The 24,631-nt window shown below is 41.8% G+C and overlaps 1 protein-coding gene and 1 long non-coding RNA gene across 5 annotated transcripts; one reads left to right on the top strand and one right to left on the bottom strand.

Moving 5' to 3' along the window:
* The first annotated feature begins 3,380 nt into the window (after positions 1–3,380).
* On the top strand, positions 3,381–24,007 carry BCL10 (BCL10 immune signaling adaptor). 4 transcript variants are annotated; one of them, XM_073357189.2, is made up of 5 exons: positions 3,696–3,782; positions 9,340–9,379; positions 14,181–14,295; positions 18,987–19,275; positions 21,375–24,007. In XM_073357189.2, exons 3-5 carry the CDS (start codon positions 14,257–14,259, stop codon positions 21,731–21,733), a joined length of 687 nt encoding a protein of 228 aa, XP_073213290.1. In that variant the 5' UTR covers positions 3,696–3,782; positions 9,340–9,379; positions 14,181–14,256; the 3' UTR covers positions 21,734–24,007. The 4 variants fall into 4 exon arrangements, with proteins under 4 accessions (XP_073213289.1, XP_073213290.1, XP_073213292.1 ...); XM_073357191.2 differs by lacking the exon at positions 14,181–14,295; XM_073357192.2 differs by lacking the exons at positions 3,696–3,782; positions 14,181–14,295 and adding an exon at positions 3,799–4,124.
* On the bottom strand, positions 5,930–18,287 carry LOC140916117 (uncharacterized). Its single transcript, XR_012160425.2, has 6 exons — positions 18,103–18,287; positions 17,892–17,987; positions 14,601–14,830; positions 14,099–14,316; positions 10,467–10,700; positions 5,930–6,306 (listed from the first exon to the last, which is right to left on the bottom strand). It is a non-coding gene; the product is annotated as an uncharacterized LOC140916117 (long non-coding RNA).
* Positions 24,008–24,631: the final 624 nt, after the last annotated feature.

Consider the following 24,631-nt stretch of genomic DNA (forward strand, 5'->3'; position numbering starts at 1 on the left):
GTAGCCAATTTTCTTCAGTGTCCATATTTTCCCCCGACTAGCTCCTCGGTATTATTTTCTTTTCATATTTTTTCTCCATCATCCTCCTCCTTGAAGGTGTTTTTCTAATCTGATTTGGCTTTTGTTCCCTTATCTAACTTTACTTTCAGTGTTTTCTCTCTCCCTCTCTGTCATGCTTGTTACCCATCATTATGATCTCCATTTCATTTCTATACCTCTACTCCTGTAATGGTGTGTGATGATTTGGGGAACCTATGCACATATTATGAATTCTGATACTGATATAATGTTATTAACCTGTTGCTATTAAAACTGCTGTATCATGAATGTCCCTCTATGTGTATCCACCATTGATGAAGCCTTTCAGTATGTCCCTCCCAGACCAGGTACAATGATGGATCATGAGAACTCTTCAACCACTTATTCAGAGTGAAGCACATTTGGACAATGGGACGAGAAGAAGATGCTGCATGCTCTTGTCTGAAGGCAGGGGGAAAGTGCAGAGATTGAAAATTCCCCAAGCAGGACAAAGAGAGAGAGGTAACAAAGCAGGAGGTAATGAAAGGACTGTGGGGGAAGACTCGAACAGTGGAAATTTTGGGTAGGACAGAGGAAGGAAAGGGACAAACTGGCCAAGGGCACAGAAGAGAGACATGGGTGAGGTAGTATCTTTCACTGGACCAACTTCTGTTGGTGAGCGAGACAAGCTTTTGCACTTATACAAAGCTCTTCTTCAGATTCAGGCAGAGTATTCTGGAAGATTGGCATGTAACAGGGAATGTAGAAGCATCTCCTTTTAAGTGTAAGAATGAGAACTGAGCTTATCAAGCCATTAAAGGAGTGGAGTTTGGAACCAGGAATCCATTTTCCCTACAAAAGATGTGTGCTTCTTAGATTCATTACAATATCTGACTCTCCCAACCACACCTTGAGGCACGTCTACACGTGCAAAGTTAGAACCCCGGCAGTTAGTGCTGCTCAGAGTGCTGAAGGAAAACCGCTGTTGTGTGTTCACACTGACAGCTGCCTGCACAATAGCATGTTCACACTTGTAGCACTATTCGAAGCGGTGCACTCTGGGCAGCTATCCCACAAAGCACCTCTTTCTCTTTTGTTGCTAAGACTTGTGGGAAGGCGGAAGGGGACGCGGGGCATCCTGGGTCCTGTCTCAATGCCCTGTGATGCATTGCTTTGCATCCCAGCAATCTCTGTGCTTCCATCCGCATTTGGCACCATCTTTCAATGATTTGTGTACTGTGCGCCCTGCCCTGCCTATTTTGGGCTGCACGAACGGATCCCGAGCTGTTGACCAGTATGCTGCTCACACTGACCAACATGTCACAAGTGACAGTGGAGTTATTCCTTAAACTAGAAGGTCAACAGGAGTGCGACGTTGCGGTAGCTATGACATGAGATTGCCTGTGGCATTCACAGAGGTGCTGACCACAGTGGAACGCCACTTTTGGGCTCAGGAAACAAGCACTGAGTGGTGGGATCACGTCGTGATGCATGTCTGGGATGATGAGCAGCGGCTGCAGAACTTTGGCATGAGGAAAGCCACATTCATGGGACTGTGTGATGAGCTCACTCCAGCCCTGCAGCGCAAGGACATGAGAATGAGAGCTGCCCTGCCGTTGGAGAAATGCGTGGCAATTGCACTGTGGAAGCTGGCTACTCCAGACTGGTACTGATCGGTTGCTAACCAGTTCAAAGTGGGAAAGTTGACCGTTGGAGTCATGTTGAAGAAGCGTGCAGGGCCATTAATCACACCCAAAAGATAGTGACATTGTGGATGGCTTTGCACAAATGAGCTTCCCTAACTGTGGAGGAGTGATCGATGGCACACACATTCCAATTCTGGCACCAGACCACATAGCCACCGAGTACATTAATCGCAAGGGGTATTTCTAAATGGTTCTCCAGGTGCTTGTGGATCACCATGGGCGTTTCACAAACATGAACGCAGGCTGGTCTGGAAAGGTGCATGACACATGCATCTTTCGGAACACTGGCCTGTTCAGGAAGCTGCAAGCAGGGACTTTCTTCCCAGACCAGATCACTGTAGGGGAAGTCGAAATGCCCCTTGTGATCCTGGGAGACCCCACCTACCCCTTAATGCCATGGCTCATGAAGCCATACACAGGGCAACTTGACAGCAGCAAGGAGCGGTTCAACAACAGGCTGAGCAAGTGCAGAATGATTGTAGAGTGTGCATTTGGCCGTTTAAAAGCCCGCTGGCGATGCCTATATGGGAAGCTGGACATGGCAGATGACAATATTCCTATGCTTATAGCCACGTGCTGTATGCACCATAATATTTGTGAAGGGAAGGGTGAAAGCTTCACTCAGGGCTGGACTGCAGAGGCTCAGTGCCTGGAAGCTGAGTTTGAACAGCCAGAGACCGGGGCTATTAGAGGGGCGCAGCGTGGGCCCACAAGGATCAGGGATGCTTTGAGGCAGCAATTTGAAGCTGAAAGACACTAATATTCGTTGCTATGCACAGGAGTGCAGTGCTTGTAATGCTAAGAGGTGATTAGTGCACATGATGCAAAAAGGGACCTTAACATAGTTGTATGTTGCTTTGCGGTGCTCTTTTTGCTTTCACTTAATAGAATAAAGATTGCTTTCAAACAAACTAACTCTGCCAGAGTCCTGAACAAATTAAGATGGTTGCTGTCTCAGAACATCTGCATCAGTGCACAAGAGATCTCACGGGGTTCTTCTTTTTCCCCTAATGTAGCACAGCCTGTTTCGCTGGGTCTGCTAAAAGGAATATGAATCAAGTTTAACAGTTCTTGTACCACAAAGCAGGGAGCTACTTTTCAAAACTATTCTGGGCTGCAGCCAAATTCCCCTCCCCCCCTTTCATTTGCACACGAGGAAATGCTACACCCCCCATCAGCGGCCAGAGACACTAAAGGTGAAACTTGGAAGCCAGCATCTCACGTTCCGCCCGCAGCTTCCCGCCACGCCGTAGCACCGGGACCTTGCAAGGCAGGGCGGGGCTGCGGCGGGGGGGGCGTGAAGATGTAAACAGCCGCTGGAGTTGCCAGGCCACGGGCCAGGAAGGGGCCTTGTCCGCCTGAGCCCGCAATGGACGGAGCGGAGCAGGGCCCCCCTCGCGGCGTTACTTCCCCTCTCCCAGGCCCGGGCGCCGCCCAGGCACGGCGGGCGAGAAGGGGAAATGGAGACCGCAGAAGGAAACTCTCACCGAGCCAGGCGTCGCCGCGAAACGCCTCGCGGCCCAGCCGCGCCGTGCAGCTCCCCGGCCCCGCGGCAGGGCCCCGCGGTGCACGGCGCGGGATGAAGAAGCGCGGCAAGCCGGGGGCTGCTGGGGGAGGGGGGATGCGGGGGGGAGGGGCAGAGGGCTTTGCCACGTGCTACGGGCTGCGGCGCCGATGAGGGGCGGTTCTACAGCGAGGCCACGCAGGGCTGTCTGAACGGCAGGCTCGGGGAGAGGAAGCAGAGGGCCGGGCTCGGGGGCGGGGCGAAAGGCTGCTGACAAGGTCTCCCCCGTCTGCGGGCTGCGGGCGCCCTGAGGCGTACGTTGGATCGCAGGCAGCGCGCGCCACCGGTGGGCGGGGCTGTTCTGCGAGTGGGCGGGGCTTCCCACGGGGCGCGCGCGCTGTGGCGGCGGTGGGCGGGGTCTTGCGGAGCCGGAAGCGCTGTCGTTACTCTTGCGCTGGGAGCCGCGGCGCGGAGCTTCCGCCATGGAGGGGCCCGGGCCTGGGCTCGCCGCGCGGCCGCTCACCGAGGATGAAATGGCGGAGGTGAAGAAGGAAGTAAGTGAGGCTCAGCTGGGGTCACGCGGGGCGGGGAGGAGGATACTGGTAGACCGGGGCGGTCCTCGTCCCCTGCCGCCGGCCGGCTGGAGCGGCACGCACAGCCCGTGCAGCCGCCCTTCCCGTTTCGCTGGGAGGCCGGGACACGCGCCGGGAAATCCCCCCCCCGCCGCAGCCGCTGGGGCGGGGCTAGGCGCGCGCTGTCACTGACTGAGGGGGAGGCCTGGGGGCCGCTGGCTCGGTTGGCCGGTGTCTAGCGGAGACCCCCTGGAAGTGCCGCCCCCTCCTCGCGGGGCACACGGAGCCCCCCGGTAAACGACACGCCCCCTGCGTTCCCCTTCGGTCTGTATCCGGGCGGAGGGCGCGCCGCTGACCGCGGGCTGGGTTCTCCCCTCCCTTGTCCTGGCCACGGGACACACGTAGGGGCCCTGAGAGAAATAGTGTTCCTTCGGGCAGGATGTAGCGTGCAGCTCTGTTCTTGTTTAACATTTACACTGTAGAAGGGATGAAAGGCCAACCAGGTTGGGGCTGTTTGTGGTGGAAAGCTTAACAAAACTCCATGGCTTCATTTTGAAGGATCCAAAAAGCTTTAAGCAATAATGCTGAAATTATTTTTAAATTGTATAGTTTGGAGCCAAATGCATGCCTGTTTGTGTTTTGTTTTGTTAACTGTTTTAACGTCTCAACTTGATGTTTGTGGGGTCAAAATAACATGAGGTGTGGTGGTCTCCTGATCATCCAATATCTGGAAAATGGAATTGACTTCAGAAACCCAGATCTTACATTATTTTGACCCAGGGCCTTAACCAGGGTGAGTGGGGCAGCCCTCCAGGGCGCAAAGTTGAAGGGGTAGAAAAATGGGGCCACAAGTGGTGCATGGGGTGGGTGTACACAGGGTTATGTTCCCCCTCCCCTTATTTTTTTGTTGTTGTGTGTCCCCCAAACCCCAGACAGGCTGGGTGGCCCACTGAGGTGAGTCGGGGGTGGAGGTGGTGCACCCTCCCTGAGCCCTGCCATGCATGGCTGGCCGAAGCCACCTGGTGTCACCACTCATCCCCCCCCCCCCCCCAGTGTTCCTCCCTGGGGGGTGTGGGGCACACTCCACAGTTTGAAAACTTCTGTGGGGTGGTCACATGCCCTCCTCCCTCCCTGAACCTTTAAACTGGGTCCCCCACACACTATCAATGAACAGTTAAGTGCTACCCCTGAATGGGGAGGGAGAAGTATGGTAAGAGGTGCAAATGTGCTTGCTTGTCCCGAGTGCTAAAATGCATATTTATGAGGTCAAAGCAGAAGCATAAGTGACTCCAAGGCATAAAAAAGTTAGTGGAAAAGACACACAAGGTATTAACAAAATATTGATATTCTAAGCTTTATTTTTGGTTCCTGTGGTACCTACGTACATTGGCTGAACAAAAACTATCAGCTTCCAGCAGGCAATATTATTTATTTACTGCTTATTCTCCAACGCTATGGATGTTTCATTAATATACTTATAGATGGTTGGTGTCTCCATTCCAGCAGCATGGGGAAGGTCAAAGGCGGTGGTGGAAACCACTGCTTAATCTCTTTCAGGGTTCAGGTCACTTCACAGCTGCCATCTCTAAAACAGGAAGAAAAAAGCAGTCTCTAAAATGAATGAAGAGAAATAAATGTTACAGGAGTCACAGTTAAGAGCTCTGTTACATTAGTGCGGGAGGGAGAAAATAACTTGTGTGCCAATCCTGCAAACACATACGCACATGCATAAAGTTAAGCATGTGAGTGTGTCCGCAGCATCAGAGCCCTAGACGATGGAAGATATGCTAGTGTATAATAGATGTGAGGACCCAGACCATTTATTTTGTTGTAATATTTGAATCATATGAGGTGTACAACATAGCATTGTACGTCAAACAATGTTACAGGGTACAGAGATGTTGAGAAAAGTAGGCTGGATATCTCCATTCCATCAAGATTAAGACAATTTGGCCATAAACTTTAAAAGCAAGAGGAGAAATTTTGTGTGAGACTCAGAAAATTAGGCCCAAGCAAAGATAAGATTTGATAGTTTTTCAGGATTAAAAATACATTTCTGTACTATGTAATCTAATTCTAGGCTAGACTGCAAAAACAGCTACTAGACTGGGTTGCTTCATGAAGCACAGAAGTAAGTTTGGACAGTGAAGTTACTGGTTCATTAATGATTTTTGGCAAAACCTGATGTAACTTGTGATTGGGGTCTTGCCCATTAATTTATTTCCGTTTTCATACACAGTGATTTCTAACATCTATTCTGCATGTTGGTGTTACTGCTCCTTGTTGAAATTTGTTTTACTGAATCTCTGAGACTTACTGGATTGATTTTTCTTTGGTAGTTGTTTGTTATCCCACTTTCATCATTAGATGCTTTTTGTTAATTTCAGTGGAGCATGTCTGTTTGACTTTGGTTTTGGTTTCTTAATAGTTGTTTTCACTGCTTATGTCATTTACCTGAAGTGCTTTGTCAGAATTTGTGGCACATGGTTTTTCATGTTCTTGCTTGCTGTTAAAGAACCACAAGAGTGAATAATAAATTTGATAGTTAACATCTGGTTATTTAAAATTCTAAAACCTCCTTCATCTTCAATAAATATATTCTGATTTGAATGTAATACTTAATCTTTCAAATTTGTTATTGTGACAGCTATGCTTATTTAATAACATTGTTTTTGCAAAAAGGAAAACTGCACGTATGCCACTTCAGAAACTAAGCAGAGTTGGGCCAGGTAGGTGCTTGGATCAGAGACTTGTAGAGAAACATAGGCTGCAGGGAGTAATGTGAGTCAGTAAAATACATTATTCTGAGTCGGTAGTGAACCAGCGTCCCAGTTTGATGACGGGCCTGGGGAGGTGCTCTTGTAGATGAGCTGTAAAATGGAGGTGTAGACTGCTTGTGATCACTAGAATTGCCTAGAAGCAAGAATGTTAATTTTGGTGCCAGTTTGGTGCCAAATGCCAGTTTACCTACATTTTTCCCTGTGGTTTTTGTTATGTTTTTCTTATGTTCTTAACAGTTCAACATTTGCTGCATGTCACAGCTGCATTTGAATGTGAAAATTGAATTAGTATAATTAGTTATAGTATAATTAGTTATTAAAGTTTGTTTTTTTTAAAATCCATCTGGATGAATCAGTATAACAAATCTGTTTAACAAATAAGAAGCATCTGGCACTGACCACTGTTGGAAGACAGGATGCTGGGCTAGATGGACCACTGGTCTCAGACACTGTGGCCATTCTTATGTTATGTTCTCATATAAGATCATTATTTATTGATATTCTCTCATGCATTTGTTTTAATACTATAGAAAACAGACTGTCTCAAATATTAACTTCTTCCCAAACACACACTGTTAAAATGAAGTTAAGGTTGAGATTACTTAATAATTTGGGGTAAAATACATTGCAGGGATATTGAAATTATCCTAAAAACATGTTAAACTAGGAAATTCAGAGTTAAAATTAAACTGAAAAGAAATCTAAATGTTAAGGTATGAAAATGTATAGTTGGGGCACCCAAACAACTTTAACTCTGTCCTTTAGAGAAACCATCCAAAAAACATGTTTATGGTCTCGGTATTTGATGTCTCAAATTACACTGATTTTTTTTTTTTTTGAAAGACTCACTCATTAGATTCTTTCTTTCCCTCTCATTCAAAATGGCCATTGCCTCTCACTGTCCTTTAGACAGCTCCATTCAAATTTTCACTTTTTTTACTGCAGCTGCACATTGAGCAAACAAGATGTTAGGATACATAAGGAAAGGGATGGACAATAATACTGAAAACATAATGCTTTTATATAAATCAGTGGTGCAGCCTCACCTGGAATAGCGTGTGCAGTGCTGGTTACCTAACCTCAAAAAGGATATTACAAAACAGGATGGGGTTTAGAGAAGAGCATTGAGACTGATCAAAGGCCTGGAAAAACTTATTAGAAGAGAGATTGAAAAGATTGGAATGGTTTATTTTTAGAAGAGAGATTAATAAGAGGAGACATGATAAAAGTACATAAAATAATTTTTGGTAAATCGGGAGCTTCCATTCTCCTTGTCTCAAAACCCAAGAACAAGGAAACATTCAATTAAATTAAAAGGTGGGGAATTTCAAATCAATAAGAGGAAACAGCATGGAAAAAGTATGTGTGATTAAGCTGTGGAAAGCGTTGCCACAGGAAGTCATGGAGGCCAGGAACTTTTCAAGACTGAAAAAGAACAGCAATGAACCACTCCGTGGAAGACATTTTTCTCCGTCCCAAAGTTTCCTCTTATTCTAAACTCTCAGTATGGCCAGCATACCTCTTAAGGCACAATTAATTTTACCTCAAAAGAGAAATTTTAGTGTGACAGATATAGCAGTTTCCTGCAGTATCCTTGGATGACTTTATTGTATTAAGTTTAGCATTATTGTGGGCTTGGAAACTCCCAAGTCTCTCATCTCAGGAGAGATGTGACAGATGTGAGACTTGGGAGTTCAAAAGACTGTATTCAAAGTGTGCAGACACTTTGGACTTTTGGATCAATAAGTGTTAAGTGGTTTTCCTGGAGAATCTCTAGGGAGAGGTTAATGCAGATTACCCAACGCTGGTTATGGTGTGCCCTGAGAAGAGTGTTGTCTGCTGATTACTTGTTACAGAAGGCCAAGATCAAAGGCCTATATAAAGCAACAGCTGACCTGCCCAGTTTGGGTTCAAGTTCTGGGTCTAAGAGGGATGAATTTGTAACCACAGGGAAAACCCAGTTGTGGGTTTTGAAAGACTAAAATCTACTGGAGCCCTACATTGCAGTTGGGGGGGAAGGGAGAAGATGGTGGGAAACAGGGTGACTGATGGCAAGCTTTTTAGCATGTGTGTAGGTTCTTTTATTGTTTTTATCTCTGTCCTGCTTTTACCTTAAAAATAAATATGTTTGCTTGGAAGGACTGTGTGGTAACTTATCATGGGCAATACACAGGACATAGCCCACAGAGAGGAAGCAAAGTTCTGGCAATGATCTTTGTAGGCGGTCTGGCTTGTGGGAGTATCACATTGTAAGGCAGGGAGTTGTGCAGCCTTAGGATCTCCAGTCAGGAAAGAGTGAGACACAGGATTCCACCCAAGAGAAGTGACATCTGGGAAATGTCTAAAGTGGGTGCCCTTGGTGGACTATGAAGGGGGAATACAGATGCAGTTGCCCTGAAACTGTGACACCTAGCATTTCCCTTCCACCCCCAAACCTTAGAATTATCTAGAACAATTATAAGTAAATTTTCCAGCATACACATTCAACATTACTATAAAAGTTTACATGATATCGTTCCTTGCCATTGTATACAAATCTCATGGGATATATGTTGCCAAAATAAAAAAATTTTTAGTAGCATTGGTGTTCCTTGTGTTGTTGTTGTGCTGTCCCTAGCTGCGGGCATCTGCCAATAAGTTGAAAGCAAATGATGTAAGATACTTTTCTGAATATTTATTAAAAAATTATGATTTTCCTGTGGTCTCTTGTGCGGTGCTATTCTTAGTTGCTCTATTTCCTGTACTTTCTTCCCTTTCAGGTACTACATTGATGGGGGCCATATAAGCACCTAGATGAAGGTAGATAATATCTTGGCGTACTTGTACACTTATTTTAATTAAACACACTCCTTCCTTCTGATCTAGTACTGAATTATTATGCACCTGTCAATGAATTCTTTCAGCTGCATGGTTCCTTTTCTTACCTAGTTAACATGAGAACAACTTTGTAACACCTGATTCTTCCTGATTCCTTTATTACGCCTCAGGGAAGCTGATGAGAGGGGCTAATACTTTGCTACCAGCAAGGCTACAAGTTTTTTGTTTTTTTGAAGAAGGTCCTCCCCCAATGCCTGTTAATCAAGAGTTCTCTTAGTGTTTTTAGCATCATCAAAAAATGTTGGCTGCCTTCTTTTCAGCAGGCTGTCCTAAACTAGGCCATTCACTTGTCTAGCCTGTCTCACTTGTGAGAGCCTGAGGCTCAATTTTTTTTAAAGTCCTTCAAACAGGACCCCGTTCATGTGCTGTTAACCAGAATATTGCTGCCAGCACCACTGCTATCAATGGAAACTGAATTCCTTTTGTAAGAAAGTCTCTAACTTTTAGCAAATATCTTTTGTTCCCTTCTGTCTCTTCAAATCCCTGTTGTACTCCAAATTCCCCTCATGGTCTAGTGCAGTGGTTCTCAAACTTTTTTTTCCACGGACCACTTGAAAATTGCTGAGGGTCTCCGTGGACCACTTAATGATTTTTCCAAATGTTGTTTGTACTGTTAGCTAACTATTGTAAAGTGCTTTAGATAAAAGCGCTATATAAAAAAACTTAATAATTAACATATTTTTGTTCTACAGATAAAAGCACACAACTCATATTAAAATATCAGTAGTCTTATCTTTCTAATGCGATGGATGTGCCCTCTATCTCCCGGCAATGCAGCCCCTGAGCTGGGAAGGAGTGGGGTCTCTCCCCTGCCACAGAGCTGAGGCTGGGAAGGAGGGCTGTCTCTCTCTCCAGCAGCCGCAGTCTTGGAGCTGGGGAAAGTCACCTCTTTCTCTGCCCGCCTCAGCCCTGCATGTCCCAAAGTCCCGTCTCTCCCCCCCCCACCCCTTTCTCACCCAACTGTGCCATCCCACCTACCCCTTACTCCCTCCCCTGGCCACCACCTCACCTTACATATGCATTTTCTCCAGGGTCCAGGCACGTAATTAGTGGAGCCATGTGGCCTTCAGTCTGTTGTGTGCGGCCACCCAGGCACGCATCTTAGAAGAAAATATCCACAGACCACCTGAATGGAGCGCGGACCACAGTTTGAGAACCTCTGGTCTAGTGTGCCTTAGTTTCTCCCTAACTCTTTCCCAGGGCATTTTCACTCTACTTCTGAAAGTACAGCTGAGAAGGTGTTCTGAGGAGGAGTAAAAGCACAGTACAGCTTAGTGAATTTGTCCTTGCTTTTGAAGGACGAATGGTGGTTGGTTTAAAAACCAGTGGTGAAATGAGAGACTGAGACACGTGTCAGAAATGGGACTGGTACTTGAGGGAATGGAGGATTAGAAAATTCTCCAAATTAGAATGTTTTCATTTTTAGTTTCCCCAAAACAATATATTTTAAAATACATTCCATGAACTTTCTATGAAAGAGGGCTTATATCACATACACAATGGATATATACAAATAATTATATGTAAGAAATGTGGGGTTCTTTTGGTTCAGAACGATTCACTTTTTTAAAAAGCACATTATATATCAGGCATGGTTTTATACCTATAGAGAAATAAGCAGTATTTAAAGTGAGATAATAAATGTAAAATCTTCTATGAAAATATTGTCTGCCAATCTGCTCAACATCTGACAGCAATGCAGTTTATCTGTACAGTAAGAAGGGTTATAATCTAAAAAGTGGCTTTGTAAAATGGCCTTGTGGAGGTTTCATACTTCCTCCCTAACCTCTGTGTTAAACTTTTGCAGGTAAAGTTTGCAGGTAAAAATTTATTTTTTGTAACTGCCACATCCACAAACTCACTAGACAAACAGTCAAACTGGGTTATTTCCATCTCATGTATCATAGTGCTAGGTTCTGCGAGCCATTCTGTGCAAATTGCATTGTCTTATTATATTGTGTCCCCATATAATACCATTAGCTATAGGTGGCTTTGAATGGGTGTTGCTGATGACAGGGTTCCACAGGTGTCACAGTAGATGTAAATCGGTTTGCAGAACTCTTAATTTCATGCACTCATTCCAGTTATAAAAGAACCTAGCATGACCATTAGAGCCCTGTGTGAGTTGGGGGGGGAGGGGCTACAGTTTGCAAGTTTAAAAAAAAAAAAATCCGACAGATGTTAAATTTGTTTAGTCACTTTTTAGAGTAAACCTGTGCCTCAGGCTCCTCTGTGCTCACTTGGTACTACTGTTCTGTGACAGCATTCTTGTTTTTTGAGACAGCAGGATTCTTCCACATCTACAATTCTTCTCAGTGTAAAATCCATTACATTACGTCACAGTTATCAATATGTTAGAAAATAACATTACTAAAACCACTTTTTCTTTATTCAAGCAATAGCCCACTTATTGTCCTTTTTGGTACAGTTTTTTTTATCTCAGTCTTGATGACTGACTGACAAAGTTAAACACAGCACTTATTAAAGAACAGATGCATTAAAGTTATCAGCGTATCTGCTTATACGCTTTATTATGTATATAATTAGCACCCTACCAAATTCACACCATGAAAAATGAGTCACAGACCGTGAAATCTGGTCTTTTGTGTGATTTTTTTTTTTTTTTTTTTTTTTTACCCTATGCTGTACAGATTTCACAGGGGAGACCAGCGTTTCTCAAATTGGGAATCCTGACCCAAAAGGGAGATGCAGCGGGGTCAGAAGCTTATTTTAGGGGGTCACAGTATTGCCACCCTTCTGTGCTGCTTTCCTAGCAGGGTGGCCAGAGAGCGACAGCTGTTGGCTGGGTGTTCAGCTCTGAAGGCAGCACACCACCAGCAGCAGCGCAGAATTAAGGGTGGCAATACCATACCTTGCCACCCTTACTTCTGTGCTGCTGCCTTCAGAGCTGGACGGCCAGAGAATGGCAGCTGCTGACTGAGGGCCCAGCAGCAGTGCAGAAGTAAGGGTAGCAATATCACAACCTCCCCTACAATAACCTTGTGACCCCCACATAACCTAAGTTCCCTGTAAGCTGGCCGCGCAGCATCCGATTTAGCACCACACATCACCTCCATATTGGTGCACATAACAAAATTCATTCTGCACATGTGTGGGAAAAATTAGAGGGAACACTGCCTATAACACTTTTTTGGGTAAGGACCCCTAAAATAACACCATGAAATTTCAGATTTAAATAGCTGAAATCATGAAATTCATGATTTTAAAAATAATGCGACCGTGAAATTGACCAAAATGGACTGAGTTTGGTAGGGCTCTCTATATAATGCTATCCCAGACACTATCTCATATAACTACGCTCTGTGCTGTTTTAGCAACAGTAAGCTTTTATAAAGCTGTGATCAATTGCCACATGTAAGCATACTGTGGTCTGTTATGCTTTTTCTCAGGGTGGATTTGATTTAAATCAGTTGATTTAAATCATGATTTAATCACTAGTCAGGAAGACTATTTAATCATAGATTTCTACATTCTTGTTGATTGTTATAACCTTACTGCATACTCTTCACAACTCGGAGATGTAGGTTTCATTTTTAGAAGGTACACACTATACATTTTTAAGTGATTTATTTTGAAAACTTTTCAGATTAGTTTTACAACTATATCAGAAAATGAATGATTGTTTGGTTATTTCATTTACCGAAGGTAATTGAAGCAGATATTTATGAAGTCATTGGGAGGTGAACTATTTCCAATTCAAAAGGTTAATCATTAATATTTGGAGGATTTTCTTGCCATGCTGTATTAGGAGAATACCACCAGACAGACATTTAAATTGTTTTATTTAACTAAAACAATGTTATATATTCTGGATTTTTTTCCAACAGAGCAAATACAATATTTTAACAAAACAAGCAAATGAATTTTTGAATTTATTTAAACATTCAAATTTTTTAAAATTAGGTTTGTTTTTGTTCAAATTGTTTTTAACTAAAATAGTTAAATGAAATATTTGTTTCAAAAAACCAAAAATTAAATTGACTATGTCAGCCAGGTCAACATGAGAAACTTAAAATATTGGCTTCTGCAGCTAACTCAGTCGTCTTCACCTTCATTTTCCTGTTTGTTCATAATCTGGAAAAGGAAAAAACAAGCTTTCCTGCTTTTTCAGGTCCCAAACAATTTCTCAGTTTGGAATGAAATAGTCCAAAGGAAGAAAATATTCTTTCTACACTGGCAGAAGAAGCTACTGCTGTTAAGTGAGATTATCACTTCAACAGTCTCTGAATCCAAGTGCTTAAGTGACTTCCACCAGTTCACTGCTGTGACTTTCTTTAAAACATCATCAGCAAACATATATATTTCTTGTAATAAATAAAAAACTTAGCTCTGAAGTTTATTATAGTTTGCATTATGGAGGGATGATGGCTAGATGTTTATGTTGTAGCTGGATGTGGCCCGCAGGCAATAATTTTCCCACCTCTGCTCTAGACCTTTTGCACACTGCTCAATTTCTCTTTCATACACTTTATCCAGCAATTTGCCTGTGACATCTGCTTTGGGGGGTGATCTGTATCCTGATCTTAATGACTGAACCATGTTAATGAAGTGTGGGTTCTCAATCATACGGAAAGGAGAGTTTGCTGCATAAACAAACTGGGCAATTTTTTCATCAATTACCTCTCTGTAATCTGCTGGTTCTTATTACAAGCTTATCTCTGGTTGTTTCTGGATGATGGAGATTTTTTTCTTTTTGCTACAGGTAATATACTGTGGCCATGACGTACATGATGTGACTGAAACACTATCATTGGCAAATAACTCTGAAACTATAGAAAATGATGGTGATCTTGAAAGTGGATAGTCTTCAGAATCCAGTATGTTGAGGATGGATTCTCCTAAACAAAATAAGTCGATGCAGTTATTTAATTATTATTACCATACTGCTCATTTAGTATTACTCATTGCATTCACTGACACTCAGTACTACTTTAAAGGTTAAATTGTAAAAGGAAGATCTGCCTGTTTCAGTTATTTATTTTTTTATCACAACTGCATCTAAAATGATAGTACCATAGAGTAACAACTATATTTTTTGCTCAAACATGAGAATTCAAGCATAGTTCAGAAGGAAGACAGGCAGTCCTTAAGAAAGAAGTATGAAATAAAAAAGTTTACCAACCTGAAGATCCTGCATGTTCAGACCTGTTCCTTTCATCATCTTCAACCCAGCTTCCTCCTGAGAAGGAACATGTCTCATGATGTTTCATTCGGGCAACCAGGCCTTGCATTTCTTTGTTGCACTGTTTGCATTTTGCACACATGCCTCTTACCCACATGTAGAAGAGCTTCATTAAAATATTCCCAAACTGGGTCTCTCTTACAGTCTGCTGCCATTACAGGTTTTCCCTTCTAGTGAGAGAATGATATGGTTGATCTCAAATCAATGAAGGCTACACTCAGAAAGACCTCAAGACTTCTGGAATATGCTGCTCAAACAGTTTCACTTTTGTTTCTGCTGCCTGTCCCTCCCTTCATCACCAGACTACTTCTCCTTGTCCAGATCTATTCCACCCCCAACAATCTTCTATTCATTGAACTTTTTGAAACTTTTCACTTTTAGAGAGAGGTAATGGATTGAGGGACAATAGGATTGAGGTCTGTTATTTCTCACCTCTATATATTTACTTATTTTAAAACATTTTTGCTGTTAACAAGCATGGTCTCTCTGGAGAGACAAATCCACAGTTTGAGAACTGCAAAACTAAGCATCTCTGATGGTATCTTCTAGACTGAGCACTCCGTCCCATTGGGTAGATAGAAAGATTAACCTAAATAATCTATACAGAAGCCCCTGGAACCACATAAGATTGGGTTCCTAATCCATGAACTATTGGAACTCATTTACAAACTTTTCTTAAATGTTACATTAGAGGTGGGCAAACTATGGCCTGGGGGCCACACCCAGCCCTTCAGACATTTTAATCCGGCCCTCGAGCTCTAGCCAGGGAGCGGGGTCCAGGGCTTGACCCACTCTGTGCATGCCAGGGCTCCATGCAGCTCCTGGAAGCAGCAGCACGTCCCCGTCCACCTCCTATGCATGGGGCAGCCAGGGGGCTCTGCACACTTCCTCCGCAGCTCCCATTACCCAGCAACCATGGCCAATGGGAGTTGCAGGGGCAGTGCCTGTGGATGGGGCAGTGCACAGAGCCTCCTGGCCGCACCTCTGCATAGGAGCCAGAGGGAGGACGTGTCGCTGCTTCTGGGAGCTGCTTGAGGTATGTGCTGCCCAGAGCCTGCGTCCCAACCTCCTGCCCCAGCCCTGATCCCACTCCCACCCTCTGAACCCATCGGTCCCAGCCCTGAGCACCCTCCTGCACCCTCAATCCCAGACCCATCCCAGAACCTGCACCCCTAGCCGAAGCCCTCCCGCACTGCGACCCCCATTTCGTGAGCATTCATGGTCCGCCATACAGTTTCCATACCCAGATGTGGCCCTCAGGCCAAAAAGTTTGCCCACCCCTGCATTACATGAATATACTATCTCATACTATAGAATTAGAATTTATAATCCCTATTCAATAAAGAGATATCTGAGCTATAATGTATCTTAATTAAACTATCTTTAAATATGTGTTTTCCTCAAAAAGCATTTTATCAAAAAAATCCGATTTTAAATAAAAAAAAATTCTGTTTTGATTATTTTTTTAAAAAATGCATTGATTTTTATCCACCCTGCTTTTTCTTACAAATTTCTTTGACACTTTCCAAGTGGTAGCAACAACTGGCGATCTAGAGTAGACAAAACACGAGTGGCTACCAGCTTTTATACTGCCATATCTGAGCAAACTGAGACCACCAGTAGTTGACCTGTACGAGAGCTGTCTCTCTCAACCTTTCCAGACTACTGTACCCTTTTCAGGAGTCTGATTTGCATACCCCCAAGTTACACCTCACTTAAACTATTTGCTTACAAAATCTGACACAAAATACAAAAGTGTCACAGCACACTATACTTAAAAATTGCTTACTTTCTCATTTTTACTGTATAATTATAACATCATTTGGAATATAAAATATTGTACTTACATTTCACTATGAAGTGTATAAAGCAGTATAAACAAGTAATTGCATGAAATTTTAGTTTGTACCGATTTCACTAGTGCTTTATATGTAGCATGTTGTAAAACTCGGCAAATATCTAGATGAGTTGATGTACCACCCTGGAAGGCCTCTGCGTACCCCTAGGGGTACATGTATCCTTGGCTCAGAACCACTGTACTAGATCTCCCACTAAATGGTCATGCGGTGATGTGAAATTAAAAAAAGGTCATGTAGTCATCAGCTCTGGTCATTAGCCAGCTGTTATGTCACATTAGGAACTGTACTCACGATTTGGCTCCATAAAATGCATTCATCCACCTAATGAACCAAGGGTATATCTAAACTAGGATAAAAGGTGAGTTTTTAGAAAGAGTTAGCTATCAGTGTTAGATAGTCAAGTTGAAGTCTAGGGTTCAATTTGATCAGTGAACCGGTGTACATAAGGGAAGTTTTATTTTGGGGTTTTAAAATGTGTTAGGTAATGTGTTTTTTAAAATCCTTTTTATTCTAGTCTAGATATACCCTAAAAGAGCAGCTTTCTACCTCTCCTTTAGAGGGTGCTAGTACCTACTTGACTAGGTCTGATACATACACAGTCCAATAGAGAACAGTGGCATATACACATACATTAAATACAATAATTATTTTATAGTATCTTTTATATAGAAGAACTGGACCCACTTTAGTTTTCATACCAGATGGGGCTATATTTCATTACTGTCTGAAGCGTTCCTTATGTCGGTTTAATGTTTACGGTAAAGAATATGTAAATAAGATTTTATTAGACTTGTATATAATTCATTTTTCCTTTTAATTTTCAAAAGTGCTTAAAATAGTAAAATAATATGCTCTCTAGTTTGTCACTTTTAGTCTACTTGCCAGAGATACAGTAGATCCTGGAACTGTCTCTATAGCATTATAGCTGTGCTTGCCACTTTATGGATATGAAATACATATCCCTGCCCCAAATAAATTAGTCTGTTAAAAATTAACACAAGGAAAGATGAAAAATCATTTTTGGTGGGTGCATCAATATGCTAATGCCTTAAGCAACAATAGCTGGCTATTGAACATGTGAGCACTAAGTTGACTCAAATTGATAAATCACCCTGTGTTGCTTTTTTTTTCTCTTTAAATTTTAAGCAAATCAAATAGTTGCCCAACCAGTCATATATTAAGGCATTGGGCAAATGTTTAAATGCTCAGTACGTTCCCACTGTTACAGCAGGAACCCTGCTTCATTCAGGACACAGGTCGGAGAGCATACAGGAAACAAAGTGAGACATAATTGTATTGTGCAGGGATCATGCATCATTCTGCAACTGTAACAGGGTAAATCTGGAGTAAATTATTACAATAGTGAAATTACCCTGAATTTTCATCAGTGTAACTGAGTAGAACTGGGTCCTCTGTGCACAGGATGGGTGATGTTGCAGACCTTCATCATGCATGGAGAGCTGTCCAACTGGTACAATAAATGGGGAACAAATTATGTGACAATAAGGTGATCATATAATTGAAAATGACCCTACCATAAGGAATATGCATGAGAGCAGAATTAAGATGTCACACAACCTTACCTTTGGCATTTTTTCCTTTTAAAATGCACCACTTGTTTCTTTGTGTGTGTGTGTAAAATTGAGGTTATCTGTATTCTCCCTCTCCTTCCTTTCAGTTTTTTTCTTTGACTGAAACAGGATGTTGGACCGAATCTCTTAATAGCAATTCTCCCTCTAGCAATATGCATCACTTCATCAGAAGCAGCCATTTCCTGTTGAAATGATGAATCACTGACGTTATAATGGTGTTGCTAGAAATTAACAATATTTAGCCATTTTTCCAGCAATTCATGGACTAATATTTAGTATGTAGTGTTTAAACACACTAATATCTATCTTAATCAGGCATGAGTTAATAAATCCAAAGGCTAACCATCAGTAATTCTTGCTATACTGCACAGTTAAACCAGACTCGGATAGCTCAGCGATTTGAGCATTGGCCTGCTAAACCCAGGGTTGTGAGTTCAATCCTTGAAGGGGCCATTTAGGGATCTGGGGCAAAAACTGGAGATTGGCCCTGCTTTGAGCAGGGGGTTAGACTAGATGACCTCCTGAGGTCCCTTCCAACCCTGATATTCTATGACTCTATGACTCTTACAACTATGCGAAATAAATATATTTTAAATATTAATTTCCTCTGGGCCTTATTTAATGGAAGGCTGTTTACCTAAGAGAGAGATTTCACCAGGTGATACTTTTTCAAAAAAAGTTATGAATACATTGTACAGACACACGGAGAATGGATCTCTGGCTGTTGGGTAACATGGCAGTGGGGTTTCTAATTCAGAAATGTAGGTTTATAATCCAGTATTGACATCTGAATTTGAAATGTGTTCCAATATATCTTCCTAGCCACACTGAAAATCAGCTAATGACAATGTTTTTTTTTTGTTTGTTTTTTTTAGGCTTTAGAAAGGATGCGTCCCTATTTGTGTGACAAAATTATAGCTGAGAGACACTTTGATTACCTGCGTTCAAAGAAAATACTCACTAGAGAGGACGCTGAAGAAATATCTTGTCGACCCTCAAGTAGGAAGAAAACTGGGAAGTTATTGGACTACTTAGCAGAAAATCCAAAGGGACTAGATACTTTGATTGAATCTATTAGACGAGAAAGAACACAGAACTTCCTGTTAGAAAGGATAACTGATGTAGTGTTGAAAGTCAAAAATGAAAAACTTGAAGCTCTCAAAGGTGAGACGTTTAAATCGTTAAATGGCAAAGTAGATGTTTATCTCAAAGGACTCTGTAAAAGTACGTAAACCAAAAAACATGTCTTACTGTAGATTTTAGCTTCAGAATTCCTTTGGCAATAGGGATATCACCTTTGAAGAAATTTCTTGCAAGACAAACAAATGACATTAGACTTGGATTTAAGCCCCTAAGGACAAGTACCATGTCTTCCTATGTTTTTTTTACCATGCTAACTACAGTGATGCTTAATAAATCACAAAAACTAATGATCATGATTTGTTATGATGTACACAAAGTATTTTTGCATCTTGGTCTAAATCTGTCAAATTTTGCTTCCTATGAGATTATATTGCAGAATTGGAGCTTGATCAGCTTTGCTGATGGGCTTTCTCTTGGAATGCTTTTTTTTAAAACTTACTATGTGCCTTAACATAAAATGAGCCTGTATTGGGAAACTAAACAGTCGCTTTGTGTGTCAACATTAAACAAAGCGATAAACCCCAAAACCTTATGTAGGTATGCACATATGTGCTGCTGCCTCAGCCTAGCATGCACAGACAAGGATTTTTTATGTTGACACACAGGAAATTGAATCATGACTTGATGTCATAGAGTGTATTCAAAGTTGAAATTACATTGTAATCATAGCTCTAAGAAAATCCAGCAATTGGTTCTAAGAAATATAAGTTGAGGAAAAGATGAAACCTAGACGAAAGTAAACCTTACCAGATTCTTCTCTCTAGGGTTTACATCTTTCCTGTTTTGCCTGATTTTACTTACAAAAATAAGGCCCTGTTCCCAGTGAATTAGATCCATAGAACTGCTAGCTGAAGAATAAGTTGAAAAAATTTCTTTGTTTTTGAGTTTGGGGTAAAGAGAATTTTTGGCCTGTGTTCTCCTGCCAGACTAACTTGAAACTGAAGCCTTACTTATCTCAAGGACAGCGTATCCTTTTCAAGAGGTACTCTGTCTTTACTGATCCATAAAAACACATTCAAGTTGATAGTGACAGATAGTCATTGGTCTCCTACAAGGAGCTCTGTGTAAATCATGCAGGCCAAAATTTTCAAACCTGAATGCCTAGACCAGTGGTTCTCAACTGTGGCCTACCACTTGTTCAGGGAAAGCCCCTTGCGCACCGGGCTGGTTTGTTTACCTACCGCGTCCGCAGGTTAGGCCGATCGCGGCTCCCAGTGGCCGTGGTCCATCACTCCAGGCAAATGGGCACTGCAGAAAGCGGCGTGGGCCAAGGGATGTGCTGGCCACCCTTCCCGCAGCCCCCATTGGCCTGGGGTGGCGAACCAGGGCCAGTGGTAGCCACGATCGGCCGAACCTGCAGACGCGGCAGGTAAACAAACCAGCCCGGCGCGCAAGGGGCTTTCCCTGAACAAACGGTGGACCACAGTTGAGAACTACTGGCCTAGACTTCTAAATCCATATTTGGTCAAATATAAATATAAGCAGCTTAGTTCTCACAAGGCCTTGGCACCTGCAGCTCCTGCTGACTGCGCTGGAATTTGTGATTCTCTGCATTTGTGAAAATCTGGCCACTTTAAGTAGTTAAATATGGATTTAGGAGCCTAATGTTAGCAGTTCCAAAATTACTTCCATTGGTTAAAGTAGTAATAAAAGGAAAGAGAAGGTAGAAGGGATTCAGTTTCTGCAGCTTTTGTGCTGTTAAAAAAAAAAATCTCAGACTTGCCATTTTCATAAATTTCAGGACATGAGAGAGAGGACAGGATTCCTGAGAGGAAAGAGGTGGGGCTAGGGATATTGGAGAAGATAGATGGGAACAAAATGGGAAGACGAAAAGGACAATTAGTTTTTGTGAAAGATTAACAAATTTGACTTACTAAATGTACATGTGTATATATGCCAAGTACTAAATTCACACTGGAATGGTGGGATGTCAGATGAGACTGAAGTTGACTGGAGAGGTGGTCTACAAGACTAGTGATCCACACTGATAAAATTTAAGTACCTATGCTCTAGTTTGATGGCTTTTAGAACATTTTAATAAATGCCATTAAAGTAATTTGAGGGAGAAACTGCCTAGCTACGTAGAATATTGTAATAACATCCAGTCTGGTTTTGTTTAGGTCTGAGCTGCAGCAGCTGTATGACTTCAGTGTATGGAGGAACAAATAATCTTTCTAGGTCATATTCTGATGAATCCAATTACTATGAAAAAGTAAAAGAATCTACCCATAATCAACCAGAAGAACAGTTTAGTACAGCTGCTTTTGTGTCTGCTTCATCTCTTCGTTCAATGAATTTACCAATTGTGGAGATGGGAAGCACAGAAAACGCAGTCTTCTCAACCGCGCTTCCAGGACCTGGGGATCCTGGAGCACCCCCTCTTCCACCAGAACTGCAGTCTGAACAACAAGAAGCCAGTACCAGTTCAAGTGACGATCGTTTTCTGCCTTTAAGATCACGTTCTCTTCTACCACAATGACTTCAATGACTCTTTTTCCTGTCTGTTCACTTAAAGGGGGGGTGTTGTGAGACTTTTGCATATCTTTGCAGGCGGCATACAGAATGTTTCCAAACTGTTAAATCACAAATAGGGGGAAATAGCCTATATGAGTTGCCAAAAAAAAAAAAAATTTGTTTTAAAAATCGTAATCAATGGATTCTATATCTTTAGATGCCACTAGTGCTGTACCTTGTTTGGGGGGTGTGTGTTTTTTTTTAAATTAAAGGATTTCATGTTAATGTCATTTGTTAAATTGTTCCAATCAATGGAACAAATGTTTATCCTCCAACGGTAAGATTTTGATATTTTTAGCAAGTAGAGGGGAAATGGCTTATAACAAAAGAGAACACTTTAAAAGGACTTTCTCAGAACTTATACATTTGTACTACTTCTAAAAGTTTGCCAAACTATCTTTTATGTGGTATAGGGTAAATTCTTCCCTCAAATTTATGCACACACCACTCCATTGGGAGGGCAGAATTTGGCTTTGTAGCCATGCATTTTTTTTAAATGCTTATTGTCAAATAATTCTCAATATGCTAATTTTCTGAACCTTGTGCTCTACTTTCATCCAAACATGAAAGGCAGATACTACACTGATTAGAATTCATATATGATAAATGCATTTTCACATACTGTTTTTAAATATCACTGGTTTGAGATGCATTTGTTTTAATTTAAATTTATATTAATAGTGGAAAGGAATGTCAGTTGTTCAGATCCCAGTAAGGGAGTTGCTCAGTAGCTTATTTATAAAATGCCTTTATTTAAGTAAGGGCATGCTTCTGTAAGGAGCAAAAGGTGCAGTATTTAATGGGTGGCCCTAGTAGGAGGATGTCTTTAACTGAAGTACTCAAGTAAATATTGCACTGCAGATACTTAATTTTTACACCCTACAGTAACAAGTTTACATTCGAAGTGATTTAGAATCTAAACCAAGTTTTAACTGTTTTAACATGGGAAAAGTTCTCATCTCCTGACATAGTACAATATGTTTAATCCTTTCATACTTTCCTTCTCATTCTGATCCTCACTTTGTAAGATTGAATTTTAGAAGATTAAGTGTAGAAGTGCAAAATGACTAATTTAAAAACTGTATTACTCAGGATTATGTACAGTTATCTTAACACAGCAGAGTATTTTTCTGAAGTTACATTTTCTGTTTATCAAGAGGTAGACTGGATTTTATTTAAAATGTATAATTCTGACACTGACTGCTACAGTAGGATAACAAATATTCTAGTCTGTCACACCCGGATTCCATTTCTAATGCTAATTCTCCTGCAGAGGCTATATGCTCAGCCTCGACTTCAGAGGAGAGCTGCCTTACGTTGTTCCTGGGTGACATCAGCCAAAAGGAGGCTGGTCCCATTTGAAAAGTAATCAACAAAAGTGTCCTATAGCTATTTGTTCATGTCTGACTAGTCCTTGGATGTTAACTCAGTTCAAATAAACTGTCAAGTTTAATTGGAATATCATGTAGAAACAACTTTAGTATAAGAATGAGATAACTTACATATGACAAAAATATGGGCTGCTTTTATCAGTATATGACACCAATCACTGTTTTCAGGTATCCATCCATCTAAAGCACACTGAGCCTGATTTTCAAAAGAGCGGATTACCTACAAATATATTGACTACAGCTTGGAGTTGTAGGTCTCAGAACTCTTAAAAATCAAGCTAAGTGTCTTAACACCCCTACATTTTGAACATTCCCAACCATTTTTTATGAACTCTGCAGGTATCTATTGTAATTTATTTTGCTATCCTGTTGGAAGTGATTATAGAAATTAGGCTAATTTACTCTATCTGGATCTGAGCCTGAGAATTGCTGAGAGCCTTGCAGTCAATGCACCCAGTTCGCCTTCCACTCAAACTAATGCTAAAACTTCTTTGGGAGCAAGAGCAGGCCCATTGAGAATTGAATGGTTAAGCAATTGATATGATGTACTTAATCTCTCATGGGATAGGGTTCTGTGGTTACAGGAGATCCGCAAAAATTGGGTGAATGCTGGAGAAGGAGGGGCTGATCCTATGTAAACCAGAAATATACAATGTACATGGGTTCATAATGTGAATGTTAGAGATTTGCTAGATAACTACCAAATGTCTGTAGTGAATGTGTACCACAAACTCTACATGTGCAGTAATTGCTCCATTGTATTAACCTGAGATCTGTAATGAATGTGTGTAATATTACCAAATGCTTGAAACCTATGCATTTTTTAAACAAAGACTTAATATCACAAACTGTTGAAATAATTTTTTTTTGCATAATTGCTTGCGTCTCTCCTCCACACCCTCCGCATTACCTTTCTTTGTGGCTTCTGTCATTAAAACAAAACATCTCTGGTCTGAGCTGCTCAAACTGAGGCTATAGATATAGATGATTGTAATACGGTAATTTACAACAATTCCATGGCATTGAACTCTGGAGACTGTTGAGGAAGAAGTGTGCTTGTTGAGGAGTACTCCCCTAACTTGTCCACTTCACAACTCCTGATTCTTTTGAGTGCCCATCCTTGAGGCTTGAGCATTCCATGGAACTCTTCCTAGGTCGGAGAGACTCCAATGTGTAGTTTCTAACCTAATCTCCAATAGCATGAGCTTTAAAAAAAAAAAAATGCACACTGATCATCTTTCCACTGGCAGAATGATAGAACTATCTTCCCTCATCTGTTGTGTTTGGGGAGGGACAGGGTGGGTAAGTACAAGGACTTAAATCAGGCTTCATGCTGCTTCAAGTTTCCTGACTGATCTATAGAAGGTGCTGTGTTGAGCCAGACCCTGTTGGCTAAGGTAGAATTATACTCACCTGGGGAAGAACACACATCTTTAAAATGGAAAAGGTAGAAAGAAAAGGAGTACTTGTGG

The sequence above is a fragment of the Lepidochelys kempii genome, chromosome 8 (genome assembly GCF_965140285.1).
Source record: "Lepidochelys kempii isolate rLepKem1 chromosome 8, rLepKem1.hap1, whole genome shotgun sequence".
In the NCBI taxonomy this organism is placed as follows: Eukaryota; Metazoa; Chordata; order Testudines; family Cheloniidae; genus Lepidochelys; species Lepidochelys kempii.